We start from the raw sequence: 17,500 nt of genomic DNA on the forward strand, positions 1-17,500 counted from the left end.
TACACACACAGGTCACCTACAGTGCCTCGCAGCACATCCAGGAGTGTGCATAGGAGCTTTTGCCTTTAAGTTTTAATATTTGTTCTTTGTATCACTTTAGAACTTATTATGTGATACATAGCTGGTACACTGGATCAGTATACCACTGACAGGTCTGTGAATTCCTGAGAGAGACAGACAGAGAGAGACAGACAGAGAGAGACAGACAGAGAGAGACAGACAGAGAGAGACAGACAGACAGACAGACAGACAGACAGACAGACAGACAGACAGACAGACAGACAGACAGACAGACAGACAGACAGACAGACAGTGTCTGAGTGTGTGTGTGTGAGAAAAAGTGAGTGAGTGTGAGTACTTATTAATTTTGAATATTTAACCCAGTGCTGCCAGGGAAAATGAAAAAAAAATGGAGAAAATGCTGTGCCTATTTTTTATACTTTCTGTGAAATGTCTGCCCATAGATTACTCAGCTAGTGCTTAGCCATAAAGGAGTCAATTAGTAGACCTTGTGACAATACCTGATTTGAAATAGCGGGAAAAAGGTATTTTTTACTAGTGCTATGAATATTGATGGTGTTATTCTTATTCTTATTATAAACATTATAATTATTATAATGTTTTTTAACATTAGTAACAGCAAAATAAGATAACATAAAATATTTTGTAAATCAAAGAAAAGAGTAAACGGGCGAGACAGGCAGTAACTGACTTAGTACAAGTGTAGCCATCTATGTGTAAAAATAATCAAACAAGTACTCACAGTGGGCATAGCATGTCCATACACGTCATACCTGTCGGCATTGGGTTAATTCATGTTTTCCTTTTTTTTTTTTGTTTGATGTTTCCTTGAGTGAGGGCTCTTCTAGCCATGGCTCATGGATGGTACAGTCCACCTTTGCTTACCAGTGGAAATAAGGCAGAAGCTTCAGAGAGCATCAGGTTCATATCCAACTTCATTAATTATATATTTCTTGATATGTTATTAACCTATAGCTCGCATGGTATGGCTATAGGCATTAAGTGAGTCTAGCAGGAAAATTACACTGCACATAGCTGACTCCTGGGCCCAATGGCGGGGCGGTTGCCAGGAGTCACTGGAATCAGTGACGCTGTGAGATTTCTGGTACCGTCATTGTAGGGTTAAGGTTTCTTGATTGGCCACTCTGATGGGTGTGCGACTTGTAGGCCGTATGCATGTGCGGAGACGAGTATTTTTTAGCTTTTTTGCTGTTTTCCAGTGTCCATGTTTGTCATTTGATTTGCTTTATCCAGGTGATAATAGACTGTTTTCCTTGCTTATCACTCTGAGTAGTAGGTAGTCCATAACACAGTGCAAGAATAATGACAATAAGTAACATTTTGTTATATACGCCTTTTTTTTTCTCTCTCTCTCTCTCTCTCCATTATATTCAATTTTCTGATACAGTCTTGACAGCCAGGAACATGATTTTGAGCATGGAAATAGCATCCTTGCTGGAGTTGGTGATCTTCCAGTCATGGCTCATGGACAGTACATTCCACACTTATTTATTAATAGAAATAATGCAAAAGCCCCTTCCTAAATGACAAGTGAGTCTAATCATACTCAAGAGATTTGTGCACTTGTGAAACTTTTTCCCGTTACCCGTCACCCTAGCCTTCAGCTCAAATACTCATGACAGTAAGTTCGCATCATCCCGGCCCACAGCAAAATTTTCCCATGAGGACATGTTCATGTCATGTGCCCCTCAAGCCAAATTTTTTCATGCCGTGATGGTCATGTCATTTAGATCATAGGGGTTAAATGACTACTAAATTCTAATTTACTCCATAGAGCTTTGAACACTCATGACAAGTTCCCATCACCCATGCCTTCAGCCTATTTTTTATTTGTCACTTCAGCCATGAGCTAAATTTTTCCATAATGGCATATTGCCATTACTCATCCCACAGCCAAGTTTTTTTTTATTATGTGAAGGTCATACCATCTAGATTCAGTGGGCAAAGAACCAGTGTTTTAGAAAACAAAATAAAAAATTACGCTTTCTAGTATTGATTGAATTTAATTAAAAGTTAACCCAAATCTGCAAGCCATGCCTATAGCTGTCATAAACAGACTCATCACACTGGGTATGGCCATAGGTGTCATGACCCGCTAAAGCGAGTCAACCAGAAAGTAAGGCTACATGTAGTGGACTACTAGGCCAATTGGCAGGACAGTTGCCAGAAGTCATCGGAGTAAGTGACACTGAGTGCTTTCTGATACCGTCGTTGAAGGGTTAAGAGCAATGTTAGAGATGAGAAAACTCTTATGTGGAATTAGTGGTGATACTTACCCCTTCCCGAGGGGTCATGCTGTGAGGTGTCAAAACAAATTGCTCGATCTGTGGCGTGCGGCTGTATGCCGCAGCAGCGCACCAAAGCACTACGAGCCTGTGATTCGGCTTGATGTACCGAACTCCTGCGCTCAAAGTCAGCGCATTGCCATTGATTGCCAGAGTGTAGATTTTAAATAAAAATTCTTCACCTGTCACCAAGGGGTTAATATGTAAACTGTGCCAGACATCTTGAGCTATGTGAGCAATTGTGCCAGACATCTTGAGCTATGTGAGCAATTGTGCCAGACATCTTGAGCTATGTGAGCAATTGTGCCAGACATCTTGAGATGAAAGGTGTTCCTAACTGTATATAAAGATGACAAGGCAAAAATACAGTAAACCTCAAGGGGCATATATCTCTCTCACGCCCTCCCAACCATGTTTTTGGTTTCCCCTGTTGCTGGTCTCTCAGCCATACCCCTTAATCTTTATACAAGAGAACACTGTAATGGTTAACTCATTGCTTCCAAGACCATTTGATGTCCACTGTAGCTTTTGTTTTGTTAATTTTATTTACACAAAGATGGCTCTACAAGTGCTCAGCCACCAAGGAGACAATTATTATTATTGTAATCTCCTGATTACAGATATCTTTAGTGCTCTTAACCCATTGGCGACGGGTATAGAAAACTAAAAAAAAATATCTATGCTCTGGCGAACCGCGGCAATGCGCCGACTCTGAGCACGTGAATTCGGTACATCAAGCCGAATCATTGCCTCGGGGCACTTTGGCGTGCCGCTGGGGCGGACAGCCGCGCGCCACCTTTCGAGCGTGTTGTTATGACGCCTATAGGCGTGACCCGTCGCCATTGGGTTAATATTGGTACTGTTATTATTATTAGTATTAACATGATTATTATGTTGTTATTAACAACACTTAATAGAGAGAGAAAGCGAGAGAGAGAGAGAAAAAAAAAACTGATTATGGCAAAGAGTAAGCAGGTGATGTTTGTAGTATTTATTTAGCGTTATCCTTTTCAGCAAGCAAAGTCTCTACAAAGACATCAAGCTCTGGTGTTGATGTGCCGTGTGTATGTGGGGAGCATCAGCTTTGAGCTAAAAGAAGATACAATACGTCAAGCCTTTGTTCCCTTTGGTCCAATCAAATCAATCAACATGTCGTGGGACCCAGTGACACAGAAGCACAAGGGGTAAGGTTATCATGAGATTTTAGTAGTATTTCTATTCCTTAAATAATTCCTTGAAATATGTGATTGGGATTTGTAGGGATTGTTTAATGATTTTAGATTAAGCAATCCTTCGTGTTCTTTACAGATTTGCCTTTGTTGAGTACGAGATGCCAGAGGCGGCACAGCTTGCCTTGGAACAGATGAACGGAGTGATGATTGGAGGCCGCAACATAAAAGTTGGACGCCCATCAAACATGCCTCAGGTTGGTCTTCTTGTTGTGTATAGGATTTTAATACTGCAGATTCTTTTACATGCATGCAGATTTACAATTTAAAAGCTTTACAGTTTGTTTATTTTTATTTATTTAGCTATTTTTTTTTTTATTAAGAGTTTGTAAAGCATGTCAGTGGAAGAGAATCCTGTGTTATTTACATTAAGGGCAAGTGACATATAGGAGTTCACTTATTTTATCTCTTAAATTGCAAAATGAAATTGTGTGACTATGAGAAGACAATACAGCACTTCAGAAAAGAGAAACAAAAGTTTAAGCACTATGACTGCATTTTCTTGGTTTTCTCTTTGCAATTCTAATTAGAGGCTGAAAAGTGAAAGAGAGGACAGAGTAATTAGACAAGAACAGGAGTGAAAAATGAAAGTATGGTAACATCTTACTAAAAAGATTTATATAATTCTGCAGTGCACTAAAATGTGACCACCATTTTTAAATGTATAAACAAGCAAAAAGAGTGTGAATTAGTTATTAGTAATAGCTAGGTGAATGAATGAAAAAAAAAAATTATATTGAATGATGAAAAGGTAGATAACTAGATAACTCATCAAAGAAAGCTAGATGTAAGAAAATAGTACAGTATGTACAGTGTGTTTGTTAATGTATATTTTATCACCAACATCCAAAAGGTACACACTGTTTTGATTTGTTTTCATACTGGTAATCTCATAAACCCTAAAGATGTAACAAATTAAGAAAAAAAACAACTTTTGAAATTATATATATAGTTTGGAATAAAAGCATAACAATAGTGATTTTTTCTGCACCACATGAAAGAAAATGTAATCTTTGAACACACTATATGGTAGTCTTCAGATGACTTGAGAAGGCATATGGATGCCACTAGTAATAAGAAGATATGATTTATATCCCACAGAATAAAAAAAAAAAAAGGGGATTAAGCTAAAAGTGACTGCATTGTACAGAAGACACCCATTTGATGTTGACCATTGTCACTGTCTTTGATGACCAAACACAGGCCTATTGAGATCATGAGGTGATTAAACCATCCTAAGTGAGCATTCTTAAGATCCATATGTGGCACTCATTTGGGGGTCTATGCATGTACAACAGTGGCAGATCTAGTATGGCATGGAAGTTTGCAGGTTATAGACACAATTGTAAAACAAACATGATTTTGGTAAAGAAGGGATGGACATCCCTTTGTTTATTAGTACTACAGAAAGTCTTTATCATGATCATAATTATGATAATTGCACATCATTTAAATCATATCTATGTAAATTTAGGAAAAATAGCTGTCTGGGAATAGCTTTCTTGTTTCAGGCTGATTGATTACATGCTACCATGAGGGAAAGCATATTAACAAAGCTTTGCTATGTATGCAGTCAGCCAGTTTGTTCTGCCCTTGAATTTTCTCCCCCCCATAAAGCTGGCATGTGATACATGATTAACCCCATACTGATGGGCCACACGCTGATGCGTCATAACAAACCGCTTGATCTCTGGAGTGCGGCTGTATGCTGCGGCGGCACGCCAAAGCACTATGAGTCGGGGGTTCGACTTGATGTAGCGAACTCCCGTGCTGATAGTCGGCTTGTTGCCATTAATCTCCAGAGTAGAGTTTAAAAAAAAAAAAAATTAATCCATCAGTTAGGGGTTAAAGGAGAAGTGTCTTTAAAATATAAATTGTCTTTCACTTTGGTTTGTCAAAAAGATATTTTGTGGGTCAGAAATATCAACTGAAGTGTGACATAGAATGGAAAATCTCTTTTATAGTCAAACAAGAACAAGAACATTGAGAAACCACATGAATCCAAGAGTTCAATTTGTGGTTGCTTATAGTGGAGCTATGGGATGGGACAGACAGACATCAGGTATTTTAATTCTCGGTGCTGTACACAAGGAAGAATGTGAAGATAATATAATGTACTGATATCTATGATAAACTGGAAATGTCAATACCAGTAAGAATAAAAAAGTGCAGATAATACAAGGTATTAGAAAAGAAGAGGGAGAGAATTTATTCTCTATCTTGAAAAAGATAAATTCAACATGGTGTCAGGTGTTCAGTTCATTTATTCAGCTTTCTGTAATTGCAGTTGCTTTGGCAAAAAGAACTCACCACTTTAAAAATAAATGCGTGTCACCCAAACTGGATTCAGGTGCCAGTTATTAGATTTTGGTACAAAAACCAAATGTTTTGTGTGACTTTTTTGACAGACTGTGCTTTATAATGAATTCTGGGAAGTTATTTTCACAAATATTTTGCTGCATATGTCTATGTCCCTGAAATGGAGTGAAAAAGAGGTTTTGTGGGTTAGAAATATCAACAGATGGCTGCCATGAAATTACTTATATTTTCAGACATTGGTTTCAAAAGCTTTTATTACTAAGAAAAACATCTGAAATTGCAGTTGCAAAAAATCTTCACTATAATTTGATTTAAAGTCTAAAAGAAGAAGTTTGATGTTTAAAAAAAGTAGCAGGTACTTATGATTGTAATATACTAGTCATTTTTAAATAAGAAATATATATATGATATTGCACATATTGGTTGAGGTCAAGTTTTACTAAAACTGAATATAAATGTATAGCTTTGCTTTGAGGAGAATATTTATGAATATCATCAACAGATCGGCATTAGATGTATGAGCGTAAAACATCATATGGCAGGTGATAAGTAATTGGCTGCGATTGAGTGTAAAGTCATGGACGTTGTCTTATTCATTCGGTGACGGAAATTAAAATTGTTTAAAGGTTGTATGTTTGCTCATAGTTATAAATTCATTTGTGTGTTAATTGAAACTGCTAAAAAGTGAACTTATCTTTAACCCTTAAACTGCAGAGTGCCTGTTTTACATATACTTGCCAATATGGCCATGTTGCATAGCAATCCAGTCTTTTTTTTTTCCACAGACATCAAGTGAAGGACTTATTAAATACAAATGAGGAAGTTACAGTACTCTCAAGCAGTGTTGCCAGTGTGAAAAAATACCCATGCAAAAAATGACAGGGTTGTAAATCAGTCAAGATTCTGGGTATCATTGGAAAACAGCTCTTTCAAGAGACATAATACAAATTGATGTTACTGAAGAGGCGTATAGCAGTTTATGGGTTAAAACATTGGGTGGATAATGAGAATGTGAAATATACTTTAACCCAACACCGATGGGTATCAGAAATCTCTGAGTGTCATAAACTCTGGTGATTTCTGGCAAGGTCCAGACACTGGGCGCGGGAGTCTGCTACATGTAGCGGAACTTCCTGCTCCACGCGTTCTGGCACATTGCCGCATGTGCAGCCATACCCCGCAGACTAAGCGGTATGTTATGACGCCTGTACATGTGATCCATCTGGAAGGGGTTAAACTTTCTACTCAATAAATTGATCAGTGATATATCTAATTGCATTCAGTTCAAGTACTGATGAGTGGGGAGGATCAATTTTGTTAAAGTTTCAATTCCAAAAATCAGTAGAGGATATAGAATGAGTTTTAGAACTTGATATGTTTTGGTGGGGGCCATTTTCAGATTGGGGCATTTATATCATGGAGGAGGTGATTTGGGAATATTTTGAAGTAACTAAATCTTAGAGGGAATCTTTAATATATATAATGAGGATTCACAGAAAATGCTTTCTTGAATAATGAGCTTTCTAATTTATCTTTGGCTAATTACGTAATGAAAAGCTGTAAAAAAAATTTGGGATTTTATACTTGATTTGCTGGTCCTAGTTTTTAGGATGCAGAATTCTGTAAATACTAAAATCCTTTATTTGTCCTGTCACAAAGGATAGTTTGAGTGTTTGTTAAAGGGCTCAGCACAAATTTTAGCAAGTCCTGAGCAATGACATGTTAATGAGTGAAGAATTCGTAAGCATTTATAGTTTACTTGCCATTGACAGAATTGGTCGACAGCACAGGGCCATAGTGCCTGTGATGTTGCACAACCGAGACAGCTAATGACAAGGACAACTGATGGTGCAAGTATTATGGTATTTTTTGAAGACTGTCGTTCTGAATGGTGTCATTTGTCATGCTTTGTTGTGAAATACAATCAAATAAAAATGTCACTTGCCCTGTGTTGATAAAGCATTAACATATGTTATTTTAAAAAGCTGAAAGAACAAGGATATTTTGTGTGGTTCTGATAGCTAAATCAAGCTTTTATTTAATTGGTAATATATTTTATTTATTTATATACTTATTGGTTTCTTTGTCTTCTTAAGTGACCTTTAAGGATCACCAGCTTATTTGTTTAAACAAATAAGGAAAATTTCAGTCATAAAGTATTTGAAAGTGTTTGCCATTTTTGATTATTACAGTCTTTGTTCTCATTTTTTGTTTCAGCTTTGAAATTGCACTGAATTATATTTTGACATCAATTTATCACATATTTTGTGCTTTTATGTAGTCAGCATAGTCTTAGTAATGGGTGGTGGTAGGGAATATTGATATGTCTTATATAAGAAACATAAAAACTTTGTCACTTGTATCACCAGGAAAGTATGCACTGGAATTCTCTGTGCTTTCTCCATGCAGGTGCGTGCAAAGTCTTGGTTATCTTGTCGTCTACAGCTGTCTCCTTTGCTTGTTTTCAGGCCCAGACGGTAATAGATGAGATCACAGAGGAGGCAAATTATTACAACAGAATCTACATTGCTTCTGTCCATCAAGACCTCTCTGAGACTGACATCAAGAGTGTCTTTGAAGCCTTTGGCAAAATTAAGGTAAGCATGGTCTCTATGCTGCTTCATGTTAAATGATTTTCTTTTATATATATATATATATATATATATATATATATATATATATATATATATATATATATATTTTGTTTTCCTTTTCCACCAAAGTTGCATCACCCCCACCACCACATTGCCACCACTACTACTGTCATTTAATTTTTTATCTATCTATTGAAGTAAGTGTGTATGTGGTAGAATAAAATGTTATGTGTAAAACAAGCTTATTGAAAGTCGAGATTTTAATAGATTTAATCAAGTTTTAATATCCACGAGATTTCACAATTTTAGCAATGCTGTACTGTTTTTAGGTGTATTTTTCATTGCCCCCCTCCCCCCCCCCTTTCTCTCTCTCTCTCTCTCTCTCTCTCTCTCTCTCTCTCTCTCTCTCTCTCTCACTCACTCACTCTCTCTCTCTCTCTCTCTCTCTCTCTCTCTCTCTCTCTCTCTCTCTCTCTCTCTCTCTCTCTCTCTCTCTCTCTCTCTCTCACTCACTCTCACTCTCACTCTCACTCTCACTCTCACTCTCACTCTCACTCACTCTCTCTCTCTCTCTCTCTCTCTCTCTCTCTCTCTCTCTCTCTCTCTCTCTCTCTCTCTCATTCATTCATTCATTCATTCATTCATTCATTCCCTATCCTACAGTCTCTTTCTCTCTTTGTTTGTGTCTTTGTTTACACAACTCTCATTTATTAATGAATCAATGATTCTTTCAGCAATGTATGTTAACGCCAGGAACCACACCGGGCAAACACAAGGGCTATGGATTTATTGAATATGAAAATTCACAATCTGCACAGGAAGCCATAGCTTCCATGAACTTATTTGACTTGGGTGGACAGTATTTGCGTGTTGGGAAAGCAATTACTCCTCCAGGATCATGTTATGTGAGTTTTGGTGTTAATGTAAGTTACTGTCAATTTTTCTGTTCTAAAATTTGTGTAAAATACCTTCTATAAATCCAACTATATTGTCTTTCTGAGAAACTGTGCAGTTGTAGCTCTAGATGACTCTTCTGAATTTCAGGGTCCCTTATCAGCACCAACACAAATGCCAACTGCAGCGGCAGTGGCAGCTGCAGCTGCAACTGCAAAGATTCAAGCTATGGATGCCCTTGCAACAAATGCAATCGGCCTAGTTCAGGGGCTAAGTAGCTCTCCCAACTCAATGTCCCAGATACCCCCTGTGGGTGTAGTAGGTAGTGTACCCCCCATAGGGACAGTAAGCAGTGTTTCCCCAGTGGGAACAGTGCCACCTGTGGGTGTTGTTGGAGGAACACCACCTGTTGCTTCTGTCCCCCCTGTGGGTGTGGTCACTAGCCTACCAACCAACCTAGGGACATCTAACTCTTCTGGGTCTGCCATTCCACCTCCAACAGTCCTCACGTCTCTACCTGTTCCTGGATCCTCAGCATCTTCTCCAGCCCCACTGCCCCCTGCAACTTCAAATGCTTCAACACCAAGTGTTGCAGGATCAACTCCGAGCTCAACTTCAAATGCATCAGCTGTCGGTGGTGAAGATCGCAAGCCCACACATCAAGAAGAATTGGCTAAGAAGTTGATGGAAGACAATGAGCCACAAACATTACAACAGCAGGAAACCATGTCAATTAAAGGACAGTCTGCTCGACATCTTGTTATGCAAAAACTAATGAGAAAAGCTGAGGTGAGTGAGCTAATGCTTGCATCAGTTGGTCATTTTTATTGGATAAAAGAAAATATAATTTTATGATTGTACAAGTTGAGTCTAATGTATTCACTTTTCCTTTCATTCTTCCCAGTCAAATGTCTTAATCCTACGCAACATGGTTGGAGCAGAAGAAGTTGATGAGCAGCTGCAAGATGAAATCACTGAAGAATGTGGACGGTTTGGAACTGTCAACCATGTCATTATCTATCAAGAAAGGCAGTCTGATGAAGAGGATGCAGAAGTCATTGTCAAAATCTTTGTGGAGTTTGCAAATCCCCATGGTAAGTTACAGAATTCCATGTTTCCAAACTCAGTTATTATGAATAATTAGAATTAAGGATTTTATTCCAAGAGAAAGCAGTTTTGCATTCTCATTAATGGTATTTGATTAGATCTGTATTTAGATAAAGTCTGTGTGCAAAATCCTTTCAAAATGTTATGCACTGTACACAAGGAGGAGACCAGGCTAGTATATTATAATATAATTGTCATGCACACTCCTCATATATACATATGTACATGCCTACCACATATAACTCATGATATTTTATTAAGGAACTGGACCATGCAGAAACATCCTTCATTGCTTTTCACTCTATTTCACCTTCTCTCTCTTGTATAGCTGTTCCATTAATACTGAGGATACTATTACTACTTTGTTTTTGAAGCTTCTTAATCTTTTGTAGTTTCCCTGCTCTTGCTTCTCTCTCATGGTGAGATATTGTAGTGTTCCAATATTATTTTATCATTTTTCTGAACTGGGATGATATGAACTATAGTCATGATTTGCCTACATACCCTATCATTAAGATGGGAAGGCATTTGGCCCTCCTGTGTAACCTTCCCGACGGGTCTCGTCTCTGAAATGTGGCATGCGGCAAACCGCTCAAAATGTGGCATGTGGCTGCTCCGAGGCGGTGATTTGGCTTGGTGTACCGAACTCCCGCGCTCAAAGTCGCTCAAAGTCGGTGCGTTGCCATTAATCACCAGAGCGTAGAGTTTTTTTTTTTTTTTTTAGTTTTCTACACCCGTCACCAAGGGGTTAAGTAGATGTAAGAAGTATGAAAACAGCTACAACTGACAAATATGGACATCAAATTTTGTAGTCAGTAGGTGAAGGAAGCTGAAGCATGTTTGCTTTATGTCAGAAATTTCCAAAACACATATAAACAGAACTTTGGTGGAAGCTTCATGTAGAGGAGATTGTGATATGTGAAAAGTTTCAAGCTTTTATTTTTCCCCCTCTTTCAAGCCCTCAATTTATTAAATTCACTTTTTAATATGAATTTACCTAATGCCGCCGGGGAAAATGAATAAAAAACGGGGAAAATGCTGTGCTCATTTTCTATACTTTGTGTGAAATGTCTCTGCACACAGATGGCTCAGCTAGTGTTTAGCCACAAAGGAGTCAATTAGTAGACCTTGCAACCTTACCTGATTTGAATTGGTGGGAAAAATGTATTTTTTTACTAGTGCTACGAATGTCGATGGTGTTATTTTTATTATAAACATTATAATTACTATAATGTTATAAACATTAGTAACAGCAAAATAAGGTAACGTAAAATATTTTCGTAAATCAAAGAAAAAGGTAAATGCGCGAGACAGGCAGTACTCGTAATTGGCTCATTGGTGACTTAGTACAAGTATAGCCATCTATGTGGAAAAACAATCAAACAAGTACTCACAGTGGGCATAGCATGTATGTACATGTCATGCCAGTCAGCATTGGGTTAAAAAGGAAGATACAGTAAATTATATTGTAACAGACATAGATAGAAAATGTAAATTTTAGAATAACTGAATTTCAATTGATATCTTTCCCTTTTTCTTTCAGAAACATCTACAGCACAAGAAGCCTTAAATGGACGATACTTTGGTGGTCGGCTAGTTAAAGCAGAGTTGTATGACCAGAACATGTATAATCACAATGATTTGTCAGGGTGAATGCTGCAGATTTAGAGATCATTTCTTTTCCAAGGCATTTTAGTCTGGCACTTGATTCCTGTGTAAATTATATAAATATAGATCTATATAGTGACAAAGCTAATGTAAAACACACAAAAAAAAGGCTTTTTTATTATTTTTTATTTTGTTTTTTTAAATTACTGTTATGAGTGTTACTTTCATGATTGCATGAATGGAAGGACCCGAGTTCCTACAAAGTGTCATGTCATTTTTCACCAATCATCCCACTTCCCTTTTCTTGTTGTTTTAACCACATAAGGTTGAACAATGTGTTCATTTTGTTGTTTTTCCCTTTTTATGGATCCTAATGTATACCTGATGCACCTTTGTGAAAATGATTAGTAATGTTCCTCTGTTTGTCAAACATTATTTCCCCCAACTTTTTTTTTTTTACATGTAAATATTATACATATAATATAGATATATATTTTTTCTGATTCTTTCCTGGGACTTGCATTCAAGATTTATGAAGCAAACAGTTTTCAACAATAAAATGAAATTTAATAAAATGATAGGGAAAAAAAAAATTTAATGAGTACAATTTTCACATAAATTAGCTATTGGATTCTAGTGTTGAAAGAAAAATAAAAGGATAGGTCTTACACAGTCACTAGGTGTTGAAAAGACATATCCCATAACAGGAAAGAAATAAAACAACAACAACAAAAAGACGTATTCGTAGTTGCTTGTAAAGTAGATTTTTTTCTATTGATTTGTATTTCATATTATTTTTATAGTGCTTTTGGAGAAAGTTGTTGATTGCACTTTGCAAAACGATGGCTCCCAACCCCCTCACCCAAGCATTAAAGTTAGGATTGCCTTATTCTCGTTAGACAGCAATGTGTAAGACAATACGAGTCCTTACTTGAATTTCATGTTGTGTCCGTTCACTAGTGATTGATTTCACAGAATCCATGCAAGGGAAAGAAAACATTTTGGGTAATATTTCTTAAGAATGAATTTTAACTAATAAATGATAGATTTATATTGGCCTTTCATTTTTCCCTGTTTCTTGAATACCTGAAAATAGATAATGAAGTGTTTTGGGTAAAGATTTAATATGTTTATATTCGTGTGACACTCAAATAATTTGATTTGTATTGTTTACATTCAGTCTCCCTGTTTCTTGGAGACCTAAGAATGGATAAATGTGTAATGAGGATTTGAAGAAAATCAATAAGATTTTATTTGAGTAAATATTGTAAGTATGCCAACATGGCATTATTTATATCTGTTCAATTTTACATACTGACATCATTCTACAGGTAATGAATGATCTGCTTGGAGAAACTTTGCTTATATAAATTATCTTATATAGGTTTTATAAACAGTATTATTACATGCAGTTGAAATATGGACATCAGGTCTTGCAGAGATAATTAAATTATTTATATAACCGCAAGATGAAGTAAGTCAAAATCTGTATGATTATGAAAGAAGTTGGGCATATTTTAATGATAGTGAAACTAGAACAGTGAGTGAATGAGTGTGTGCTTGCATGCACATGCGTGTGTGAATGAGTGAAAGTGAGTGAGTGTGAGAGTGAGTGAGAGAGTGTGAGAGAGAGAGAGAGTGAGAGAGTGTGAGAGTGAGAGTGTGAGAGTGAGAGAGTGTGAGAGTGTGAGAGTGAGAGAGTGAGAGAGTGAGAGTGTGAGACTGTGAGAGTGAGAGAGAGTGGAAAGAGTGAGTGAGTGAGTGAGTGAGTGTGAGAGTGTGAGAGTGTGAGAGTGAGTGGAAAGAGTGAGTGAGTGAGTGAGTGAGTGTGTGTGAGAGTGTGAGAGTGTGAGAGTGTGAGAGTGAGAGAGTGAGAGAGTGAGAGAGTGTGAGAGTGAGAGAGTGAGAGAGTGAGAGAGTGAGAGAGTGAGAGAGTGAGAGTGAGAGAGTGAGAGAGTGAGAGAGTGAGAGTGAGAGTGAGAGTGAGAGTGAGAGTGAGAGTGAGAGTGAGAGTGAGTGTGAGAGTGTGAGAGTGTGAGAGTGTGAGAGTGTGAGAGTGTGAGAGTGTGAGAGTGTGAGAGTGTGAGAGTGTGAGAGTGTGAGAGTGAGAGAGTGAGAGAGTGAGAGAGTGAGAGAGTGAGAGAGTGAGAGAGTGAGAGAGTGAGAGAGTGAGAGAGTGAGAGAGTGAGAGAGTGAGAGAGTGAGAGAGTGAGAGAGTGAGAGAGTGAGAGAGTGAGAGAGTGTGAGAGAGAGTGGAAAGAGTGGAAAGAGTGAGTGAGTGAGTGTGAGAGTGTGAGAGAGAGTGGAAAGAGTGGAATGAGTGGAAGAGTGAAAGAGTGAAGAGTGAGGAGTGAGAGAGTGAGAGTGAGAGTGAGAGAGTGGAGAGGTGAGAGAGTGTGAGAGTGAGAGAGTGAGAGTGATGAGAGTGAAGAGAGTGAAGAGAGTGTGAAAGAGTGAGTGAGTAGAGTGAGAGAGTTGAGAGAGTGGAGATGAGTGGAGAGATGTGAGAGTGTGAGGAGTGTGAGAGTTGAGAGAGTGAGGAGAGTGGAGAGAGAGTGAGATGGAGAGTGAGAGAGTGAGATGAGTGAGTAGAGTGAGTGAGTGAGTGAGAGTGTGAGGAGATGTGAGTAGGTGAGAGAGTGGAGAGTGTGAGAGTGTGAGGAGTGAGAGAGTGGGAGTTGAGAGAGTGAGAGAGTGAGAGGTGAGAGAGTGAGAGAGTGGAGAGTAGAGTGAGAGAGTGAGAGAGAGTGAGATGAGGAGTGAGAGTAGTGAGAGAGTGAGAGAGTGAGAGAGTGAGAGTGGAGAGAGTGAGAGGAGAGGAGAGAGAGAGAGTGAGAGTGAGTGAGTGAGTGAGTGAGTGAGTGAGTGTGAGTGTGAGAGTGTGAGAGTGTGAGAGTGTGAGAGTGTGAGAGTGTGAGAGTGTGAGAGTGTGAGAGTGAGAGAGTGAGAGAGTGAGAGAGAGTGGAAAGAGTGAGTGAGTGAGTGAGTGAGTGAGTGAGTGTGAGAGTGTGAGAGTGTGAGAGTGTGAGAGTGTGAGAGTGTGAGAGTGTGAGAGTGTGAGAGTGTGAGAGTGAGAGAGTGAGAGAGTGAGAGAGTGAGAGAGAGTGGAAAGAGTGAGTGAGTGAGTGAGTGAGTGAGTGAGTGTGAGAGTGTGAGAGTGTGAGAGTGTGAGAGTGTGAGAGTGTGAGAGTGTGAGAGTGTGAGAGTGTGAGAGTGTGAGAGTGTGAGAGTGAGAGAGTGAGAGAGTGAGAGAGTGAGAGAGAGTGGAAAGAGTGAGTGAGTGAGTGAGTGAGTGTGAGAGTGTGAGAGTGAGAGAGTGAGAGAGTGTGAGTGTGAGAGTGTGAGAGTGTGAGAGTGTGAGAGTGAGAGAGAGTGGAAAGAGTGGAAAGAGTGGAAAGAGTGGAAAGAGTGGAAAGAGTGGAAAGAGTGGAAAGAGTGGAAAGAGTGAGTGAGTGTGAGAGTGTGAGAGTGGAAAGAGTGAAAAGAGTGAAAAGAGTGAGTGAGTGAGTGAGTGAGTGAGTGAGAGAGTGTGAGAGTGTGAGAGTGAGAGAGTGAGAGAGTGAGAGAGTGGAAAGAGTGGAAAGAGTGGAAAGAGTGGAAAGAGTGAAAAGAGTGAAAAGAGTGAAAAGAGTGAAAAGAGTGAAAAGAGTGAAAAGAGTGAAAAGAGTGAAAAGAGTGAAAAGAGTGAAAAGAGTGAAAAGAGTGAAAAGAGTGAAAAGAGTGAAAAGAGTGAAAAGAGTGAAAAGAGTGAAAAGAGTGAAAAGAGTGGAAAGAGTGAGTGAGTGAGTGAGTGAGTGAGTGAGTGAGTGTGAGAGTGAGAGAGAGTGAGAGAGAGTGAGAGAGAGTGAGAGAGAGTGAGAGAGAGTGAGAAAGAGTGGAAAGAGTGGAAAGAGTGGAAAGAGTGGAAAGAGTGGAAAGAGTGAGTGAGTGAGTGAGTGAGTGAGAATTCAAATTCAAATTCAAATTCAAAATACTTAATTCCATTAGTTATAATGATTATTCTTATTACATAGAAAGTTATTTTACAGTACAAGTAAATATAAGATACACATAATAAATGGTAGTACACATTCTTATATTTTGAAACTTGATGTCATTGGTGATTCAAGAGATGTTCCTTTTATTTATTTTTGATTGTTAGAGTCTGATATATTTGATATCACTGGAGAGAGAGATAATGTTATGAGTAAAAGTGTGTGAGAGTAAGAGAGAGAGTGAGAATGAAAGAGAAGAGTGGGAGTGTGGGTGAGGGTGTGTGTGTGGGAGGGGGGGGGGGTGAGGGTGAGGGTAGGAGAGTGTAAGAGAGAGTGGGAAAGTGACAAGTGTTAATAAGTGGCATCACTGTTTCTCTTCATGTAGAATAACTAACTTTCCAAATCAGGTTACCAATTAACATTAGTTTCATTCATCAGGTTTAATTATTTCTTCATAGATTATCTTCTGTCTTTCTACCTTTACTCTTTAGATTTATTTTCAACTTCATAAAGTTCCTCTTATATTATTACATCTTACATCTCTCCATTCTTAATTAAAAAAGGAAAAAAAGAGCCTTTTCACTTTCAGTTCTCAGCAGGTCTACCCTTAAAAGAGTGACTGAATTCTTATTAGAGAGAAGTGGGAGGAATTCCTTGGTTAACGGTAATGATTTTCTCAGATAACAAATAAACAGAGGAAGGAGAGAATGTAAATACCCCTAACGACCTGAGAAAATCATTTAACCTCAAAGTCAAACATCCTAACACGATTACATTTTTTTTTTTTTTTTTTTTAAATAAAAATTTAACTACAGTACAAGTACCTGTAATTTATGCTTTACCGGTGATTTCCTCTTTCGGATACATGGTTTTGGATCTTGCTTGTGAAAAATCGCAAAATAGATAGAGGCTTTAAAAAAAAATTGGGCAGATAAGTTTGACGTTACCTTAAGCCAGATGTGCCATGTGACATGTACCCTGGCATGTGAACAGGGGTATCTTTATTTCTTAGTGGGTACATAGGAGATTGAGAACATAGCGATGTTGATTATGTTGGAGCTTGTCAGGGTGCCGAAGGGGTACAAAGTAACAAAGGGTTGGAAATCCCTGGCCTAGATGGTCCAAACACCTGGCGTCTACTTATTTTCTTGATGCACTTGTAATGTATGGGTGTCTGTTGCTCCCCTACCCCTACTACCCCTACTACCCCTACTACCCCTACTACCTCATTATATATTTTGATGTTCTATTAAATTTTGTTTTAAGTTGTAACGAATAGCTTATAATCTGAGGGTTCATGGAGAGAGAATTGTCGTGTGTAGAGGAAAACTCGCATGCCAATTATGTATAGCAAGTGTACCGGTGTGTGTTTTTCCCTGTATGAAATTGACGCCTATATAGCATCAATGTGCTTCACGAAAGCGTAGCTGTCTGGGTCCTATCCTGCC

At 38.3% G+C, this 17,500-nt stretch overlaps 1 protein-coding gene across 8 annotated transcripts in view; it reads left to right on the plus strand.

Moving 5' to 3' along the window:
• The window catches only part of LOC125027590 (poly(U)-binding-splicing factor half pint-like), a 30,929-nt gene extending 17,798 nt beyond the window's left edge, over nt 1–13,131 (plus strand). For 4 of the 8 annotated variants that reach the window (XM_047616694.1, XM_047616699.1, XM_047616700.1 and 1 more), the window contains 8 exons: nt 3,342–3,511; nt 3,636–3,753; nt 7,648–7,737; nt 8,344–8,472; nt 9,204–9,392; nt 9,514–10,152; nt 10,268–10,457; nt 12,014–13,131. In XM_047616694.1, the coding sequence (XP_047472650.1) occupies nt 3,342–3,511; nt 3,636–3,753; nt 7,648–7,737; nt 8,344–8,472; nt 9,204–9,392; nt 9,514–10,152; nt 10,268–10,457; nt 12,014–12,123 (1,635 nt within the window). In that variant the 3' untranslated portion in view covers nt 12,124–13,131. The remainder of the gene's footprint in view (nt 1–3,341; nt 3,512–3,635; nt 3,754–7,647; nt 7,738–8,343; nt 8,473–9,203; nt 9,393–9,513; nt 10,153–10,267; nt 10,458–12,013) is intronic. The other 4 variants (XM_047616696.1, XM_047616695.1, XM_047616698.1 and 1 more) reach the window with 4 other exon arrangements.
• Nucleotides 13,132–17,500: the final 4,369 nt, after the last annotated feature.

Source organism: Penaeus chinensis, chromosome 7 (genome assembly GCF_019202785.1).
Source record: "Penaeus chinensis breed Huanghai No. 1 chromosome 7, ASM1920278v2, whole genome shotgun sequence".
Classification (NCBI taxonomy): domain Eukaryota; kingdom Metazoa; phylum Arthropoda; class Malacostraca; order Decapoda; family Penaeidae; genus Penaeus; species Penaeus chinensis.